Raw genomic sequence first — 20229 nt, 5'->3', positions numbered from 1 at the left:
GGGCAGTTTGGACATGCAGCATCTCTGAAACTGATTATGTTATTTTTCTTTGTTCGTTATCATTCAGTAACCAAATTGATGTGTTTAAAAGTCACCAATGGAGTCATTCTAGTTGTGTTGCGTGCAGACAGTCTTGAGAATCAGCTGGATATGTGGTTGGCATGTAGAGAGAGCTGTAGTGCTGCTGACTCACTGCACTGCCAGGTATGAGGTCTGGCTGTGCGTTTGCTGTCTCCATGATGTACAGTATGTCCCCTCCCTAAGCTCCCACCCCCTACACACACGCTGAGTTCCTTGTCTCTCTGTCAGCCAAACAAGAGTTCATACTGCTCCTCTGGGGGCTCCACGGAGGTGGAGCAGCATGATGCATGTACTCTCTTGTTTGTAAATGTATCAATGGTTTCAAAACTGATTGCAAAAAGGTCTGGGATTGGCAGGGTATATTGCCCAAGCTAATGATGGTATTACCATACAGGCAATTCTGCAAACTGCAATTTGAGGCAGGAGGATGACTGATGTTTCATAACAATAGTCTTGTTTTGGGCAGCAACTGATGATATGTTCATCATTGTTTAATCTGTAGATTATTTTCTAATTTAATTGATTAGTCTATAATAGAAAATAGCAAAAGAATTTCACACAGTGTTATGTATTCAGATTTTTTGTTTAGGTACGACCAAATGTCCAAAAAAAATATAATCAGTTCACATTATATATGGAAAAGAAAAGCACCACATCCTGTAGTTTGAGAAGTTGGAACCAGCAAATGTTTGGTGTTTTTTGCCTGAAAGATGATGAAAAAAGTAGTTCAAAATACATATATTTTCTCTCAATTGACTAATTGATTAAATGACAAATTGATGCAGTTCTAGCTGTGTTACTGAAGTTATAGGAAACCTGTTTAGCAGCAGCTAGTTGTACTACATTCAAACACTATTATATTTCCGTTTTACAGAATTTTTCGACGATATATGAGCGTGTAACAAACTGCATAGCTTTAGCCTTTAAAACACATACAGCAACATTTACATGAGTGCCATATTGTATTATTCAAATGTAACACATCTTTACATTGGCATAAGGCAGAATTTACAATGATTCAATATTAACAATGCTTGTAACCAGTGTATCAATAAACTATCAGAAGAGAACATACTGAACCAGTTATTTATCAAATTCACTACACTTTGGTTTTGTTGTTGTGGTTTGACAGTAGTTGGCAGGTGACATGAGGATTACATGTGCATGCAGTTTAAGCTTTTAAAACAATCTCAGATTATATTTGGAAAGTGGCCTTTGCTGCTAAACTCTGATGTCATCATCACAGGGTAGGTTTGCTGGACGTGTGTGAATGTTTTGATTAGGTTAGATTAACTGTATTATCCCTACGGCGATATGGCTTGTTCCCATGGAAGTGGTGAAAGGCTTTTTCATTGTTCTTTCTGCTGTACAGTTGATTTCAGCATGCCACAGACTTTCACCTCCTTCAGTTTTTTTCAGAAAGTGCTACGTTAGCAACGCCTCCATTATTAATACAATACTGATGCTGGAAGATCAAGTGTTTAACCTTTAATCCACTATTCTGCACTGTCCAACACCTTATTGATAATAAATAGAAAAGAAAAGAAAAAGAAAAACAGCTATATATACACACTTTAGTCCATAATTTTTATTTGTTGAAAGTAATTAACTAATTTGATCAATCTACAGAGGTGAACATATGATGCACTCTCATAATTATGGATATTTAAAAATACTTGTTATTTCACACACCAATGGACGATCAGTAGATGCTTCATCTAGGTATAGCAGAGTAATAATCACTGTCAGCAGAGATTAAGCAGAAAACTTCACCCACCAATTCATCTACTGCGGTTTTTGTTTCTTGACAAGACATTAGTGTGACATCTGCAGACAGTTCGCTAGCATTAGTTACCCATCAGGCAGGGACAGACTGAACAAAGTACAATGTGCACACTTTTCAATCGAGTCCAAAGGCTTCACCTCTCACAACCAGGTAACCTTTTGTCAATAAACCAAAATCAGGAGCTAGGAGGAGATCAGTGCCTTTTTTGTTCACGATATGACTGTTCAATTGGCTATGAGAGAGCAACCTAGAATCACAGCAGTCTCGGAGCTATTCACGTGACAATTTACAGTACTGTCATGACTCAAGAGATCTAATGTTGCCAGCTATCACCACCAATACCTTTTGACTGAAAGTAACCTTTCTGTGCATCTTTTAATAACTCAATTTTCACAGTGTAGACATTTTACACAAAACTATAATTCAAATTGATTTAATTGATTCTATTTATTGTCCTGCCTAATCTGTGACCAAATGTACAAACCCCTAAAGTATTCAATTTACAGCGATAGAAAGGCGGCAAAGCTGGTGCCTGCGAATGTTTGACATTTTTGCTTAATAAATGACCAACCCCTCTGCTCTGTACAAGTGGCCCAGGGGTCAAACTCGCTGGGATAGTTGAACATCACTCACGATTTGCACAATGGGACAGAACTAAGTTGAGACTTTGTGGAAGAAATAAGCTGGCGTTCACACAGTGATGCTTTTTAAACAGTAATTTCTAGTAAGAGGTGATGGTCATCCTCCTGTTATTTCTGTTATTCAAGACTGTTCCCCACAAAAAGTTACAGCTGTGTTGAGCAGTTTGACCAGGTTGGCTCATTTGACTTTCTACAACTGCAACACTTGAACAGAAGGAAACAACACATCCTGCTGTTGACCTCAACACAGTTTACATGAGACTCCAAGGCACCGAACTTTAGCTCTGTGGTACCGGGTGTGAGAGTGTATGGGTGTTTGGAGGGGAAACACAAGCTCTGTGTCATTAAGATGGCTGAATGGTCAGTGTGTTTAAACCTAGGTAATAGGTCATCATCCTTTCACAGCCTCTGTTCTGTGCTGGGCTTTACCTTCCTGTCGGTCAGCTCTCTGCTCTCCTGCTCAGCTTGCTGATCACGACTCAGCTCCTGTCTGAAGTTGAACAGATGCCAAAGGCTGGTTGATTCCAGGAGCCTTTGAATTATTGCCAGTTATTTGTTGTTGTGATATGGTGGAAAAGAAGGGGAAGGAAAGTGGAGGCTTTTGCTGAAGCAAGCTGTGAGAGATGTTCACTGGAGAGTGAGGCACCTGTGAACAAACGTGTTCCTTTACATTTATTTTAGTTGCTAATGCGGCCAGTTTTCTGCACACTGTCTGGGAACAAGAGGAAGGAGGATTTTTCTTTTTAAGTATGCAACCTAGCCGATCAAATATAGACAGTTAAAAGCGAGTTGAAAGCCTAAAAGGAACAGTTTGCATTGCATAATTAATTTTTCTAAAAGTCTAAAAATACTTGGCGTGACTGAGTAGTTCATTGGCAAGGGGAAGTCTGGCTAATGCTCCATGGCTAATGCTTATTAACTTGGCTACCATTGCTATCAGAACTCTGTCATTGTCAAGCTAGTGTAATGTCTTGGGGTCTGCGGCAGTGTAATGGATGGAGCTACAGTATAGCCCACATTATTGTTGTTTTCTCTATTGTAGGAAAACATTTGATTTAATAATTATTATGTGTCTCTGGGTGGGAGGAAGTTGAGAGGCCAGGCTCTCTGGCTTCACTTTCTTTGGTATTCAGTGGTTTTGCAGGTCCCTCAGCAACTGAGGTGGTGAGATGTAGTAATGTACCCCCCTCCTCTGTTTTTTCCCCTTTGCTGATCCTGTGGTCTCAGGCCCGTGGGCAGTCCAGTGGTCTTGGCATGTCACGAAAGCCCAAGGTGGCCCATTGTTAGAAGACTGCTGATCGGCTTATATGGCAGTACAGCATTTTCCTCCATTTCTCTAGAGTAAAGTTAACACACACACACACATCATGCACACATTGTCAGCAGCTGCACTAAATACAGTGGAATTAGTGGTCATGTGTCTGTAGTTTGAACTGTCAGTGAACTTCTGACTGCCAAGGTTTTCATAAAAACAATCCCCACCTCCTCATGGCTCTTGTTTGACACTGCTTATTGGGTGCAAATGTTCAGTTTGATGCAATGCAGTACACTTGTACTACATTAGCAGTTTTTGTACACTCTGAGAAGTGTTGATTAACCTCTATGATGTTCTTTGAACATTATTATATGTTGATAATGTTTGTTTACACTAGTATATTAGAAATACTTTAACCACGGCTTAGAAAATAGCTAAACTGTTGAATCAAGACTTCATGTTACGTTACAGCCTTTATGGGGATGGGATTTATTGCTGTACAGTTGTATTGAATTGCACTACCGGTGCACACAATAATCCACTAAGTCTGTATTTTCTTCCACTATCACAATGGTTGTGTGTCCAAAATATTTTTTGCACTCTCTGCAGAATTACTTCACTTTAAAAAGATGCATTATTGACATATTTTATGTGTTTAAGAATGAATGACAGCACTTGACTTACTAAATTGGAAAAGACTTTTGTAAGGAAAGCCCAGACTTGTTAAGACTCCACAGCCTAACACTTGTGGTCTACAAGTACCTACTTAATATGATACTTGTCTGAAAATTACAGGGCATCATTCACAAGAATTCACTGTTAGTCTTGAGGATAAGATCGCAAACCAAATGTTTGAAATTCCATTAGCATTTATAAGACTAGTTGTTCCTCCTCGATCCCAATGCTAATATGTCTAGATGAGGTTAGTGTAGGGCTTTCTGGAGGACCTCAATACAGACATATGCATTTGTGTGCGTGTTCATCCTGTATGTGGATTTGTATACACACAACATTTGCATTGAAAGCATTTGTATGCCTCAGTTTGAGGAGCAGAGAGGAAGGGGGCAGGATGTTGTTGGCATTCACCTGAGCTGTTGTGTGTTGTTGCTCACTCAGTCTAATTTGTGGAACCCTATGTGTGTGTGTGTGTGTGTGTGTGTGTGTGTGTGTGTGTGTGTGTGTGTGTGTGTGTGGGTGTGTGTGTGTGCTTAGTTGCAACACGGGCCCATCCCAACACGTCTGGTCCTGCAGCTGCAGCAGAGCTAATTTTAGCCCAGGATGCGTGTACGCCTCAGTTCCCCTTGCCTGGCCTATGAGAGATGAGGAGAGGATGAGGGAGATAGAGTAGCCAATATTTCACTGTCTCTTTCTCTCTTCCATTTGGTGGACTGTCTTTCTTTGTTTCTTTCTTTTTTGTTTGTTTGTTTGTTTCTTTCTTTCTTTCTTTCTTTCTTTCTTTCTTTCTTTCTTTCTTTCTTTCTCTCTTTCTTTCTTTCCTTCCTTCCTTCCTTCTTTCTTTCTTTCTCTCTTTCTTTCTTTCTTTCCTTCCTTCCTTCTTTCTTTCTTTCTTTCTGTTTTATTACCTGTAGTATGTGTTGTGTGTGCCCGTAGAGTATTTTTTGTGAGTGTGTCCTATGGCCACTATTGATTCACACAGGAACATTTTGACCCCACTCACTGTTGACTGCCTGTTTGTGACCTTTATTCATCAAAGTCCTTGGTATCAGTTGACGTCTCTATCTGACGTCCATCTATATACCTGTATATAGTCATCGTTCTGTATAGAGAAACATTGAAAAGTGATATTTTTCCAGTGTTGTATCTGCTAGTAATAAGCCCCAATCTATTCTTGTGCAGGCAGCCTACTCCACTGGGTGAGTGGCTGGTTCTTGTTACGATTGAGAGGCACGGGGATGGAGATTACAGTAGACTGGTTCACTGTGGTCAGGTATTAGAGTTAATCCCCTACATAGGGAAAGTGTCTGGATAAAGTGTGTGTGTGTGTGTTCCATGAAGAGTGACCACTTGCAAACACACATACACCAGGAGGATGAGTGAAACTCCTTCATGATTTTGTCAAATGTCTTACAGGAATACTTGGGCAGCTGGGAAACAAAATATTTTTTGTTTGTTGCATTTGGACAGCAGACTGAAACAAAACTCACAGTGGTATTGAAACTGTCCCAGATTATTGTAAACCTGACATCTAAACCCCTGTAGACTCATCTTTGTTTAATCATATAGTCTTATCTGAAATAGCACCTATTTAGAAAGTACAGTGTATTTAAATAGCACAATAATTGTGTGTGTTGCGTGCCTTTGAGCACAACACTGAATTCCTCCTGGTCTGCATTTGACCCTGTGCTCTGACCTTCCTGTTGAAGAAGTTAAAAGCAAGGAAAATTTCCCAGCGGGACCAACTAAATTGTCAGGCCATCGTTGTTGGATATTCATTTTGTCATGGTCACAGCGACCAAACTTGAAGGCAGAAGGACAGCGTCAGATGTGGCGCAAACAGAACAGGGACAGAACTTGCTCAAGCTCAATAATTCATGGCTGACTGAGCTAAGCTGACCTTGAAAAATCCCCAGTGCTGGACTGTTGAAACCTGGCACTGCTCATTTAGGGCAGAGAGGAGAAGTTGAGACAGACACAAACACATATACACTACATGTGCACTCTGCTTTTTTGGTAATTTTTTTTTCTTTCATTCCTTGATGCAAGGCAACAAAGTGATCTGCCAACTTTGGCGTTTGTCACTATTACAAAGACAATTTACTTTGGATTTCATCACCGTAGTTCACATATGCCTTTTCTTTGACTTCCATTATATTTTGAGGCGTTACCCTGTTGGGTTTACATGTGGAAGAATAAACCTGAGATAAAAGCTGAGTAGCCTTCAAACTTAAAACCTTCACTGTCCATACTACTCACTACTGTCTGCCTTTGTAAGGCAGCAGAGGCAAGTCTGCCCCATGTTTTGCTGGAGCAACAGGGAATGAAATCAGTTTTGTTTTGACTCTCCTCACTCCTCCGCTGCCAAATCCTCTCACTAATCTTATGGCACGACAGTTTGCCAAACTGATCATTTTACTCACAAATAGTTGTGTGCACATATTAGTTTTGATCACAGCTGCTAGTTCATGTTGAGTTGCCAGTTGCATTTGAACTTAGACAAAACGAAAATAAATTTTAGGGGTGGTGCAGATGAGAGAAACTGTTGGTGTGATTATAACACTTGTTTAGAGGTCTGCAGCACACAATAACAGTCTTTTGCTGAAGTGTTTAGAACATTTCTTTACACAGTATGCTGAAATTTATTGCCTTGCTTAGTATTGCTTAGTCATCACAGGTGTAAATAATGCTACTGCAGCATTTGCATACGTTATAACATACATTATGACACGTGGTTGGTTAAATTTCCAGTACCCTTTTAGAGGGGTAAAAAATGACGGTTTGTTTCCTTTCCATCACGTAGCAACTACAGCAATGCTCACTGGAATAACCCTTTTGAAAGATGGCATTCAAATGATAAGTGTTGTTGATTGTGTCGCATATTTCCATGTTGTTTAAGGCAGTTCATGACTGCTGTTACCCAACAGTGAGTCATTCACAAAGCAAAACAACAAAACTGCCAACACTGGCAGGGAGAATGTGAAATAGCGTCCCAAAAAAGAAGTAATACAAGTTGAATGTCGATTGGTTTTATCTCAGCTAACACAAGTAAGGGAGGTTTCTACTGTAGCTCATAACAGGAACAGATTAAAGATTTAAATCTTCAGGTCTGTCACCTCTCCCCTGCTCTGGTTCTGAGTGCAGCAGTGGTAAAGAGTGGGTCTCTGTACTTTGCAGGGCTGTAACCTTGTGGTTGTTTACACTGGTTTAATGAGTCACTTAGTCACGGATACTCGCATGACTCATCTGTCTGTACCAAATGATGAGTATTGTGAGGTGCTTGAGGGATCCCTCCCTTCAGAACTCAGTTGAAACAAGACTCCAGCAACTAAGGGGGATAGATTGTAGGCCTAAATTTCTTGATTTGTGTGTCACCTGTCACCTTTTAACGTCATTATCATCAGCTGTACTGTAGCTTGCTGCCTGATGTAATCTACAACCAAGCCCCACTTTATGAGGTTCATTTACACTGACAGTAAGGTAAACACACATACATTACACAGAGCAGCAGTGTGGGATAAGCATAGAAGTGACTGTCATAGAACTGACTTGATTAGCATGCTTGTGGCGCTTGTTTAAAGAGTTGCACAGCATGTCGATTAGCTTGCTGCAGCTGTTGTTGGCCCTGTATGTCCTGGCAGCTGCTGGTAGAGGAAAGGAGCGGATAAGACTGTCCATGGGTGAGAGTGGAGTCATGGCACAGCCACACACAGACACACAGACACAGACACACACACATAGTGGTCTTGCCCCAACATTTGGCATGTTAAGCTTATGTTGTTGTTTTGGATTTTAGCTCTGACTTGACTGATTGTATGAAGGGAAATTCTCACTGACCAACTTAGCTAACAAATACAGTACTTAATGAGTCATGAGACTGCCGAGCTTCCTGGCAGGTAACAGTCAGTCAGTGTGGAGAATGAGCAGTTTCTTCCCCTCCCTCATAAGTGCAAGAACAACATGTAGCACTCAGTATTTGCATGACTGTGCAGCTCACTGGTCCTTTTCTCAGCCATGTATTAATCAGTGGGTATGTGAAAGGTTCCACTATTTCAGCACCATAACATCATCATCATCATCATCATCATCAAAGAAATGCATGTTGTGTAGAGACTGAGAAAGGAAAATAAGTATAACCTGATGATTAACCATTTTTCCTTGAACCATTCGTTAAAATTTTCAAATCAAATTGAACACAGATTAAAATACAAGAAAATTGCCTGGGTAGTTTACAACTGTCGGTATTAACCACCTTCATGTGAGTATTTGACAAGCCAGGTTTTTTTTTTGTGCCATGCAAGAGGCATGAATCAAGGAATGGCAATGTCAGTCTGTTTACTTTTCCTCTTGCGCCATTATGAGGTTGACATATTTTAGTGAAATATTTTAATATCTATTGAATGGATTTGAATTAAATTTAATACCTGTATTTTGAAACAGGTATCAAATCCTAATAGCTTTTGTAATCCCCTGACTTTCCCTCTGCCTCGGTTGTACCCAATGATTGACTCAATTGTAATAACTTTCATCATCAAAACGTTTTTTTTTTAAATTGTCATAAGTACTTTGGCTACTCGCCAAGTAATGACATTCCTACCAGCTTCAGCTGAATTTAGTGCTAATTAGCAAATGCTAGCATGACAACATACTAAACTAAGACACTGAACAGTTTATCAACATGTCGTTATGAGTATGTTAGCATGCTGCCATTAACATTTAGCTCAATGCACTGCTGTATCCAAGTTAGGCCTTGCAGAACCGCAAACATGTCCGCAGTCTTGTTTCCCTTTCTTTTGCTCAGTCCAGGGAGTAGATTGGACAAATAATAAGACAATCGTGTACTTTTCTTGCACAGAAAAATGTTAACCAAAAAGTACCTGGGACTTTAAGTTCCAGGTACTTTCTTAATGAGCTAAAAGGTTCCTGTGCCCCAATTGTTGTTTGCGTTTCCACCGCAACCTAAAGTCCCAGGAAGATTATACAAAATTATTACTTGATGTTACATTATTCACAGCATTTTGAGGACATAACATGAACAAAAATACATTCAATACAGGACGCAGCATTTTATTTTCAAATACGTGACAATCCCGTGTTATACGTGACGGGTGTCAACCCTAGCCACTCCGGTCTTAATGGGCAGTTCTGGAGTTAAAATTTACATTCATGAAGGTCTGGTTGTGTTTATGTGTTGCTGCAAGTGTTATAGAGACACTGTGATTCTGAATGTAGTTCTAAGGTAAAATTGTGATGATAAAGGATTAGTACTAGCTTTAATAATTGTAACAATCTGTTCTTTTCGGGGAAGCTTCACCATTGCCTGATTTCAAATTCAAAGGAACATATTGTGTTGAAACTCAATGCACAAAATATACTTGTCGGCTTTGTTTCAACTTTGTGCGCCGTTTAGCAGCGTGTCTAGCAATGTCATTGTGATTTGGGGTTTGAAGTGCCGTAAACAGGATGGGTTGGCACTCTCCTATTCCCTTGTGAGGTCCGCCACGGCACAATGAGGAGGTCCTGCATAGAGGAAGAGCGGCCCTTGAAGGAAAGTTTGGTTATTGTCATTCGCCAGGCCTCATTAGGTGTATGACATATTTAGCCAACAGTGACGGCTGGCCAGAGAGCACTGTTGTTATTACACACGCAAATACCGGAATGAGATGAGTGAAGAGTGGGGAGGAATTACACTATAGTTCCTCAATACAGTTCCAGCTAATTATACATTGTTGTTACCAGAATGGCTTTTCATTTCTCTTATTTCATTTTTATTCCTGTTTACCAGCCATAGTTAGATGTTTATTGTGTCTCTGTCTTACAGTAGTTATACGTCGAATACTGTGGCTTTTGTGTTGGATCTAATGGGGAAACTCTACCCTATAGATTAGGCATAAGGCAAAAGCCCTTTTGGAATTACTGACTTGAAGAAGATGCATCTACTTTTGTTACATTGCAGTCAGTTTATCTCATACCATATAAATTGAAGCACCTACAAAATGCTGTCCGACATGTGCAACAAGACCAGTCCCCTGCAGTTCAAATAATTCTTTTACTTGCCTGGTAAAGCAGGAGTCAGTCATAGACAATGGGACAGACTTATTAAAGATATCTAATACATTTATTGTAAAAAAAAAAAAAAATGATAATAAGGAAAAATAAAAATACATTTTTAAAAACTGAAATTAAGAAATTGGTGAAAAAGGTTTATAAGCTAAATGAAGAAAAAAACACTGTGTATATTTTCTTTACATATTTATGATCTACTTGCCATGCTGTTTCAAGATTTGAAAGTTAAGATTCAAGACACAGACCACAGTGCTGTACGAAACATTTCATTCAGTTGAAAATCACCCCTGTAAAATTTCCCATGCTCGTGTTGGCATTACGGAGTTAATCCTCTATCCATATCACAGTATAATAGATTTTCTGAGAAATCACTTGAGGAATTGTGAAGAATTGTTAATATTACAAGAACCGCATGGATTGTCAGTTTTAAGCTAACCCAACAGGACTTCATTACACTGATGCAAAAATTGTATCAAAATCCAGTATTGCCATGAGGCAGTCCAGCTCATTGAGTTGCAACATTGCCCACAGTGGCCTAATATACTCGGAGATATTAAAGGGGCAGCTACCGTAATGAACTGCATGGAAGAAATATCCACGTTTATATTGCCCCAATATATATATCATGGGCCCACCCTTAGTTTGAGACATACTGTAATTTCTACCATATAGAGTGAATGACATACAGTCATGAGGTTGATCACATATAAAGGGGACTATTGTGGTGGTATCTTGCTCTAAAGAATTAAAGATATTTCCCTTTCAAACCTTATTTTTATGTGACATCACTCTGTCATCCGACATATTCATGTTGCAGATTTTGTTTGTGTTATATTATTTATTCATAGTCCCTCCCTTTGCTGTCTTCACTCAACCTAGGGCCACTGTTCCCCTTGCTTTTTATGAGTCACACAACGAGTAGGCTTTATCTGGCAAATGAAAATAAATAGCGTCTTTGCAGCTTTCAATAGATAGCGAGGGTAAACGCATAGTCTTAGACAGATGGGACCTCTGCATGGTAGTTTCCTCGACACTTTGTGATGAATTACTAATGTAAGGGTCCTTCAGGTAAACACAAGGCTGTGTTGCAAACACTGAACATCAAATGCAGTGCTCAGCGATATGGCACTGTCTGCCTCTCAGGGACACGCAGCAGTGCAGAGCGAACTCTCTACAGCATCTTCTTGTGTGTCATTGAGGCCTTCATTCATTCTGCCAAATACAGTAAATACTATGGGTGTGGATCTTCAAGATGCATTTTTAGCAGCCGAGGACAACAAGTTGGCCAGCTGACTGTTGCTATGCAACAAGAGGGAACTTGAAAATGTACTCCTTGTGCCATGACTCAAAATAACCTTTAAAACAAAGTGTTTGTTAAAAAAAAGAAAAAAGAAATGCACAGTTTCCATTATGAAACAAAAACTGCATCTTATTTGTTTGCCTGTTGAATGCCTGTTAGTAAGGCGTCTCTACATCATGTTTTTTAATGTTAAAACTGTGCATCTTTAGTGGAGGGTCATGCTGTTATAGCAACCATCTGTTGGTTACTGAGTCTCTATGTGGTCAGCTCCTTTGTTCATTGTCTTGACAGATTATTTGTCATGTATGTCGTTTGCTGGCCTGTAGAATTTCCTCTCTCAACAAAGTAAGATTGATTCAGAACCATTCTTTGAAACACTTTGAACGGAATTACAAATAAACCTCTAAGCCATCTATCTCTAGAGCTGCAACAATTAGTCGATTAATCAAGTAGCCAAACAAAAGAAAATTAAGATGCAACTATTTTGAATATTGATTAATCATTTAAAGCACCTATTTGTGAGTTTTGCTATTGCCACATAGCCATCGTTAGCATTAACAGCTGTTTACCTACCTCTCTAGAAGAAACTCTTCACCAAGAGCTGTCTCCAGCGGTGGAAAGCAACACCAATGTGTCAACTCTTGTCTCTATCACATCTTTTCTTCTACTGAAGTTAGCTAACAAGCTAGCCCCTGCCTGTCTTGTCACTTCCCAATAGCCACTCACTGTAGCCTTCAATCTGCCCTGAAGAAGTAGCATGATGGCCGAAGCTCTTGTCAAGCGACAAACACCTTGCTCCTGGCAAGTAACCACGCTCGGCGAAAGAGAAAACTTACAAGTAGCCCAAATATTTTAAAATGTGAGAATTTGCTGTTTTTCTTGGTTCACATCATGGTAAATATAAATATATAACTATTTTGGGGTTTTGAATGGTTGTGTTTTTGCACAAAAGAAGACATTTGATAATGCCTCCTTGCACTCTAGGACAATGTGATGGGCATTTTTTTTTTTTTAGCCATTTCTAATGTTTTAAAGACCAAACAATTCATCAAAAAAATAATTGGCAGATTAGTCAATAATAAAAATGATAGTTTGTTGCAGCCTTGAAGTTTATTTGTAATTTCTTTAAAAGCAATCGATCGTTTTGATTCACTCAGGAAAGAAATACACATTAGGCGAAATATTTTTTGCTGCTAACTAATGATATGACATATGACAATATTATGTTATGTAATTTTATTTATCTTTCTTATATAATCCTATTTATCTTTATTATATATTATAGTTTAAATTTCTTGTTTGAAATAAGCCACACCCCAAGACTGTAGTGAGTTTTGTCTCTAGTGTTCATACTTGTTTGTCTGACTGCCATGCTGGAAGAGTACTGATGTTTAAGCTATATAAATGCAGTTAATTTTTTTTTTTCTTAGGACAGTCCTTTCTATGATGATCATATTCATGGATCATTTTTCCCCCTGTTGTTGCAGGTGACCGTCAGTGAGTGACAGATGTGTGACAGTGCGGAGAACCATTTGCCTCTCCCAGTGGAGATCTGAGTTCTGGGATACTGAGGTAAATACAATGGGTTAACAATGATCCTCTCAAACTGCCTCATGTTTTGTATTTTATTGGTACTCATGAACAGCTGATTTGCAAAGCTCTTATTTTCTATTTCTTGGTTTCTGCCTATAAAAATCAATTTCCATTGTTATAAACGTATTTTCTGACTGCTGTAAAGTCTCAAATAGTTTACCTCAGTCTCAGAGACTGGGACAGGCTTATATTAGAAAAAGACCTTTATTTTCTAATTTCCACAGTTAATGCAAACCATTTTGTCTTGATAAAGTCTCTGTAGTGTTAATTTCTACAGACCTCATTTCATCTGTACAGCAACAGTCATGTTTAGCGATGCACTTTTCCTTTTTTGCCAAATGATGCTAAGTCACTTTAAATGGCACTCAACAGTTCCTCCAATTTCACATTAAAAGTCTTACAGCTTACAGCTTTCCTTTTACAGGTAGGTTTTTTTCCCCAGCATTTCTTGGCAACTGGCCTTTATTTGTAGCTATTTGAGCATTGGCCATTATTTGAATACTAGATTTTATATGAGAATTTATAGTACTTGGATTCTGTTATCCATTTCTTTTTTGTTTTCTCTATTTTAACTTTTTTACCAACACTGAACAGCAGGAAACTTACATTAATGCCTTTTTTCAGTTCAGCCCAGATTAGCATCACAAAGGTGGACAGTGGAAAGTTTAGTCAGACATGGACTTCTCCCCACATTGTCGGCCACTGCCTCTAATGTCACTGAAAGAGAATGGTGAAGAAAGCTGATTGTTTTACTTGCATGTTTGTCAAAACATTTGGCTCATTTAAGATGTGGACCAAGTTCTCTTAAGTCTTCCATGTGCATTATTATTATTATTATTATTATTATTATTATTATTATTATTATTTATAATTTTTTAGAATATATGGATTGATTGTTTGTCATTATCAGTTATGAAAAATGTTATTGTCAGGAAAAATGCGATATATCAGTGTAGTCTTGACAACAAACATTCACTCTGACTCAAGGATGAGCTGATTAGATTTTGGTGGTAAAAGGTCACCGTAACCTCACAAAACACATTGTTGGCCATAACTCAAGAATTCATACGCTAATTATGACACAATATAACACAAATGTCTAAAAGGACAAAATGATGAAGAGATGACATTTTCTATCCAAACGGTCAGAGGTCAACTTCTCTGTGACATCCTAATGATCTGTGAAAACACTGCTGGCCATTAATCAGTGTGCTCACTCAGGAAGAGGAGATTGTGACTATGTTTCCTGCAATATTGCCTGAAAGTCACTTGACTACAGTTCCCATGGCAACCGGTAAGCCTGTCCTGCCAATGGTGAATTTTACTTCAGTGAGTTTTTGACAGTTTGACAAGCCAGAGGAAATGAATGAGTCAGCCTTTCATGAAGAGCTGAACAAGCTTACTAAATGGAGCTTTTCAATTCACGCAGATTGAAAGAGTTTGCGCTCACAAAAGATTCCACTTGTTCAGATCGTCATCTGCTCTGAGCAGTGAACATGATCACTGTCTCTCCTCCTACCCAACAGCAAATCTGATATCTTGCTCCTCTAAGCCTGTTTTATAACACTTTCAGGCTTATCTGCACCATTCAGGGAGTCATGCATGGTTTTATTTGGGATTTGTGTATCATGGTAACCTCTAAACACTGGTAGTACTTCAACGTTTCACTTTTAAATGATAAAACAGAAGTCAAGTGACTAGTTTTGCCTGTCTTGAACAAGTCACACCCCAGAAGTTGAGATATGAGCAGTTGGTTTTTAAATAAAATAAGGATAAAATAAAAGGGTTAATATCGAAAAAATCGAATGGCATTTTTTTAAATGGAGCTTTTATCCCTTAAGTACATGTGAAATTTCTGTTCAGGCCTTGAAAACTGTTTTCATCATGACTTTTTCTTCATTTACTACCAGTTATTGTTTTTCATTTCAGTGTGGTATTTTCTGTTAACTGCGAGAAACATTACAAAACAGATGTGTAAATCTGGAACCGCTTTGAGCTTGTGCTAATTTCCAGTCCTGCAATGATTTGGGTGCACCAAATAAGATTAAATAGGGGTGTGTAGACATTATGGTTTACTGTGGCAGAGAGCATTAGGATTGTGCACATGCACCCAGTTTGACACTGTTTGGGGCTTACAAAAAGGAACAGTGTGTGAACATCTTATAAGCAGTGGGTGCTAAATCTGACAAAGTGTGTGTGTGTGTGTGTGTGTGTGTGTGTGTGTGTGTGTGTGTGTGTGTGTGTGTGTGTGTGTGTGCATGTTCCCAATTTTGCACACATACAGCATTTTACTGTTGAATCCTCAGTTTCATGTGACTCTACTTCTTCACTCTCTAAGTGGCTGTCTGCATAATCTCCGTGGTCTGAGTTTAGTTCTGTTAACTTGCACGTGTCAGAAAGTTAACCAAGGACGCTGACCCAGATACCGCTGCAATGAGTTTATTTACGACACTATTCTGTCACATGTCGCATGCTGTGGGAGCACATTTTAGTGCCAAAGGGAGGAACAAAAGGTAGGAAGAGAAATGGAATTGATCAGATCTTAGGTTGTGACATAAATGTCGTGGCTGCTTATAATCACAGTGTGAGGGCAAACAGTGATGAGACGGCTCATTCCAAACCACTTTAGTGGAGTCTCTAGATATCGTTTGTATGGACTGTATACTGTATGTGATATGATAGTCCCTTAATTATGACAATTGAACATCACATCTACCATATTTGATGAAAAGAGAAATGTGTTAAAGTGTGTGGATAAGAATGCTAGCTGTAGGAGAATACCATACAGTCAGCCAGCAAAGGCTGTAGCCAGGAATGTTAAGTGGGATCTTCCCACTTTGAATTTATTGAGTTAGTCCTAATCCATAATCTCATCAAGTCAAAACCACAACAAGCTTATGGGCCACAGCTTTTTTTTTTTTCCCAAGGCGAAAGGCTCATGCACTGCTGTATTTGATCACAGGTGACTGAAGTAAGAAACCAAACTCATGTCTGACACACTTTCAAAGAGTTTTTACAATTGTACAATGTCCTCTGAGTCACAGGGTCATTGATAATGGCACAAACTTCAAGCATTGTCTTAGATAACGTATGGCACATGGTGAGGATGGATGTTGTGTTAATTGTTGGCTCTTGCTGTCAGGGAGAGACTCCATAGTGACCATGACTCATTCAACACCTGTTGTTGAGTCAGGGATTCTGTTCATCTGAAGGAATTTACAATATAGGCCAGTTCTGTGAAGTTGCTGTTAAAGACATCAATAGCAGTTTACAGGTTGTAAATTGTAGCCCAGGGTTGCTTGCCTTGCAATTCAATATTTTTTCTCATTTTTCATGAAAGACATTATAAAGTCAATGTTTTTCATTGAGTCAGAGTGGATGATTACAGATTTTACTCAGCCCTGCGGCCTGCATAGACCTGGTTCTTGCTTTTAACCTCTGCTTTTGGCTCTCCTAAAGGTTTGTGACGGTAGCTCAGTCATGTCAAATCTTTGGTGAAGGGTGTTGGTGTCAGATAGTGAGAGGATGGTCTGCTATAGTGAGCTGAAGCGTACATCTGCCATTCCATAAGAATCATTTGTTTCTCTCATTTTGGCAACCTACAGTCTGTATCCAAACTGTCACTGGAGCGTGTAAAAGGCTTGGGCTGATATTCAATGATATTGAATATTGCAGTATTTTTCATAAAATGAAAAGTTACGCACAGTCTGCCCTGCTGCAGAGTTCGACCCTCACTTCACTGCTTTGCTTACTGTACGTTGTACCTTGGCATGTGAAAAATAAAACTTTGAACTGCTCTTTAGTGGCAGCATCGCTGCTACCTGAAACATAAATATAATTCATACATATATATTGGACTGGACTGTATCAAGATATAATTCGGGATATCACCCAAGCCTAGCCTGTGACTGCTCCTGCTCCATCAAACCACACCCACACACACACACACACACACACACAAACACGTACTCACACACATGCTGAGACACATGTCTCATTCATAGTAAACCTTCTACGGGATAATTAATGACAATATATTTTCCATGGGATGAGGAGAAATGACTTGTTATTTTTGGCAGTTTGCTGAAGTAAATTTTTCAGTGTGCTTACAGCCCGAGATCAGAATATATTTGTTTAAATTTGCTATTTTTTGTGTCATCTCTCTTGATTTATTATGAATATCAAAACTGTACATTAACATTCAGAAAAATGAGTCTGAGCTTCCTGGCATTGTAAAGCACATAAACATAAGAGCTCTTATATTTTATGTAATTTTAATTTAATGAGCACTTTTATTGTTAGTTTTTTTTGCATTTTTGCCAGGTTCATAAGATTGGTGTTTAGTCGCCTTGTGGGGGTTTGTGTCTGTTTTCAGAAGATTTCATTGGAATTCACAAGTGGCGAGGAACAAAAATAGAGTTTTTGAATTGTCAAGTGAAAACCCATGTGACTGTCTTTGGCTGTTCACATCCACAGTGACAGGTAGGGTCACTGAAGTGAGCTGTTATGCAATAGTGTGGCCAGCATCATAGCCGCCACACTCAGAGGCATTACGGGCCCATGGTTTCCATTTACTTTAAAATGCTGAGAATTAAAATTGGCAGTCCTGCACAGTTAACATTTAATTACTTTTATCTGTTGTCTGTAGATTTTTGCACCTTTGCAATGCCATTATTATCGCAGGACAATCTGAATAATTTTCTTGGGTGGCAAATTCATGGGCTTGTGGGCAGTTGTATCAAATAAGACTGAGGGTCAACTGCCAAAAATGTTGACACGTGGCATGAAACGTGGATGTTGTCTAGTGCCATCTCATCCGTCTCTGCATAGGAACCCAGATTGGGCTTTAACCTGCATAAATTTAAAAAGTAAACTTACCGTTCACTGTGAATGCCAAGCAATTTTCAAGTCCCTGCATGTTATTTGCACAGCATAATGAACTGCAGAGGAAAAGGGTTGCATTTTTAGTTGAGAAAACGCATTCTGAAATAACAAAAAACAAACAACTTGGGCATTTTTTGGAAAATGGTTTGATATAATGTTAAGTGAAGTATATGTGCTGTGACGTAAATAGGCTCAAACATGGAAAAACACTTGTATAGTTCTTCATCATGTCATTGCAAGGACATGTTGAAGTGCTCACTGTGAATAGCCTCCAATGTCTCCTCCTCTTTCACAATCTCTGCTCTCCTTTTTTTTTCACTATATCTCCCATCTCCCCTCTCCCTCCGGCTCTCCGTCTCTCTGTGTTCACCAGGCAGCCGAGGGGGGGTCTCTGAGGAAGATGCTGGGTTCAGAGCGCGGCGTTGTCGAAGAATGGCTCTCAGAATTCAAGGTAAAGTCTCCCCTCTGTTCTACATCGTGACGCATTTCAGTGGAGGTCTTCTTTGGAGGCCACAGATACCACACACTGGGGGTTTAACAACTGTGATGAAAAAGAGTGTGGAGTGTGCAAGTGTGTGCATGTCACCTCTTTTATATTTCAGTCCTTTGTAAATTTAAAAACCATGTAAAATCATTTGAGGACAGTTAAGTCTCAGGGTCAACTCCGCTTTCATCAGTGTAAGCTGTTTGTACTTTGTCCTTTTCAAGCTCAGGCTTCACATGAACTGTACCTAAAGCATTTTTCGGTCATCCATCTCACAAGCAGACACACTTTGATTTAATCTGTGAAACACATTTTACAATCATCCTTATCAAACTCTACATCACACTTTAATGGAGACTTGTTGTGAGACAAGCACATTTCAGTAATCCCTAAGATTCTATACACTGTGTAAATCATGCTCTTACTGCTGTCTAACTTTCTCCTAAGTGCTAATCATGGATGAAACTGACAAAAACGGTCATGTTTAGTCAGTTTCAGTTACTCAAAAACTGAAACTCAAACATGTTGAAATGATAACAACTGGTTTCCTGGTCACAGATTTAAGACCATCTGTACTTTCAGGTAACTGCCATTGGTGGCAGCATGCTGATATTAACTACTTCATAACTCAGAGGCTTATGTGAGTTGCCTGAGCTCTGTATAACAATGTGAAATGCACAATCAAGTTATAGGACAATTATTTATTAGTTGTGCTGAGTTTTCCTCTTAAATGCATCGGGATAGACATTGATATTTCAAATACTTTCAGTTCCTCTTAAGAAAAAGAATATATACAGTAATATCAGTGGATTGTCTGTTCCTAATTCTGGCAAGGTAACTTCCAGGTGTAATTCAAGAACACAATCTTGTTTAATGTTTTCTCCACTGTGGTCTTCACCATATTTCATTCATTCTAAAGTGCAGGCAGGCCAGACAAAGTTTATCCAAACACGTGGAAGTACAGCACTCTGTCTGACCTCACCTCTAATGTCCGCTGGATGCATGACCAGATCTTTTCTCCGCTGCGCTATCTTCACGCACCGGGTCTATTTTTGACTGAGTAGCTTGCATGTCTGAAACATAAAATTTAACAGAAATGTAACATTTAATGATGTATTTCATTTGGTTTTGACTTAGTCTTTAGGCACATAACTAGATTTTCTTGTTTATATCACTTTTCCTTCAAAGAATGTGAAGCAGGACAGGAGTATTGTTTCCATTCAGGTATTGAGCTAAACAAGTGAGGTACAGCTACAAGGTATCTGTCACCTTACCAATCGTAAGTCAGGTGCAAAAGTGTATACAGCAGCTCTGAGAAATATTGGAAATATTGCTGCTTGAAGAGAAGACACTGGAACCTACTGCCGCTGCCTCCAGTGGATATCAGGGGTAAACATGACAACATACAGGTCAGACTAATGAAAGCTGACTTCAGCCCAGAGTCTCAGTCCTGAATTGGCCACG

The 20229-nt window shown here is 39.1% G+C and overlaps 1 protein-coding gene across 3 annotated transcripts in view; it reads left to right on the top strand.

Annotated features, from left to right (window-relative positions):
* The window catches only part of LOC111671516 (hyccin 2), a 44625-nt gene that overhangs the window by 2659 nt on the left and 21737 nt on the right, over positions 1-20229 (top strand). For all 3 annotated transcript variants that reach the window (XM_023428621.2, XM_087179947.1, XM_023428622.2), the window contains 2 exons: positions 13292-13376; positions 18655-18732. In XM_023428621.2, coding sequence (XP_023284389.1) covers positions 18682-18732 — 51 coding nt within the window. In that variant the 5' untranslated portion in view covers positions 13292-13376; positions 18655-18681. The remainder of the gene's footprint in view (positions 1-13291; positions 13377-18654; positions 18733-20229) is intronic.

Source organism: Seriola lalandi, unplaced genomic scaffold, assembly GCF_002814215.2.
Source record: "Seriola lalandi dorsalis isolate HSWRI2012SDOR001 ecotype SW California unplaced genomic scaffold, Sedor1 jcf7180002054881, whole genome shotgun sequence".
NCBI lineage: Eukaryota > Metazoa > Chordata > Actinopteri > Carangiformes > Carangidae > Seriola > Seriola lalandi.
The sequence above is the reverse complement of the archived record's forward strand: the minus strand, read 5'-3'. Positions and strand labels throughout refer to the sequence as shown.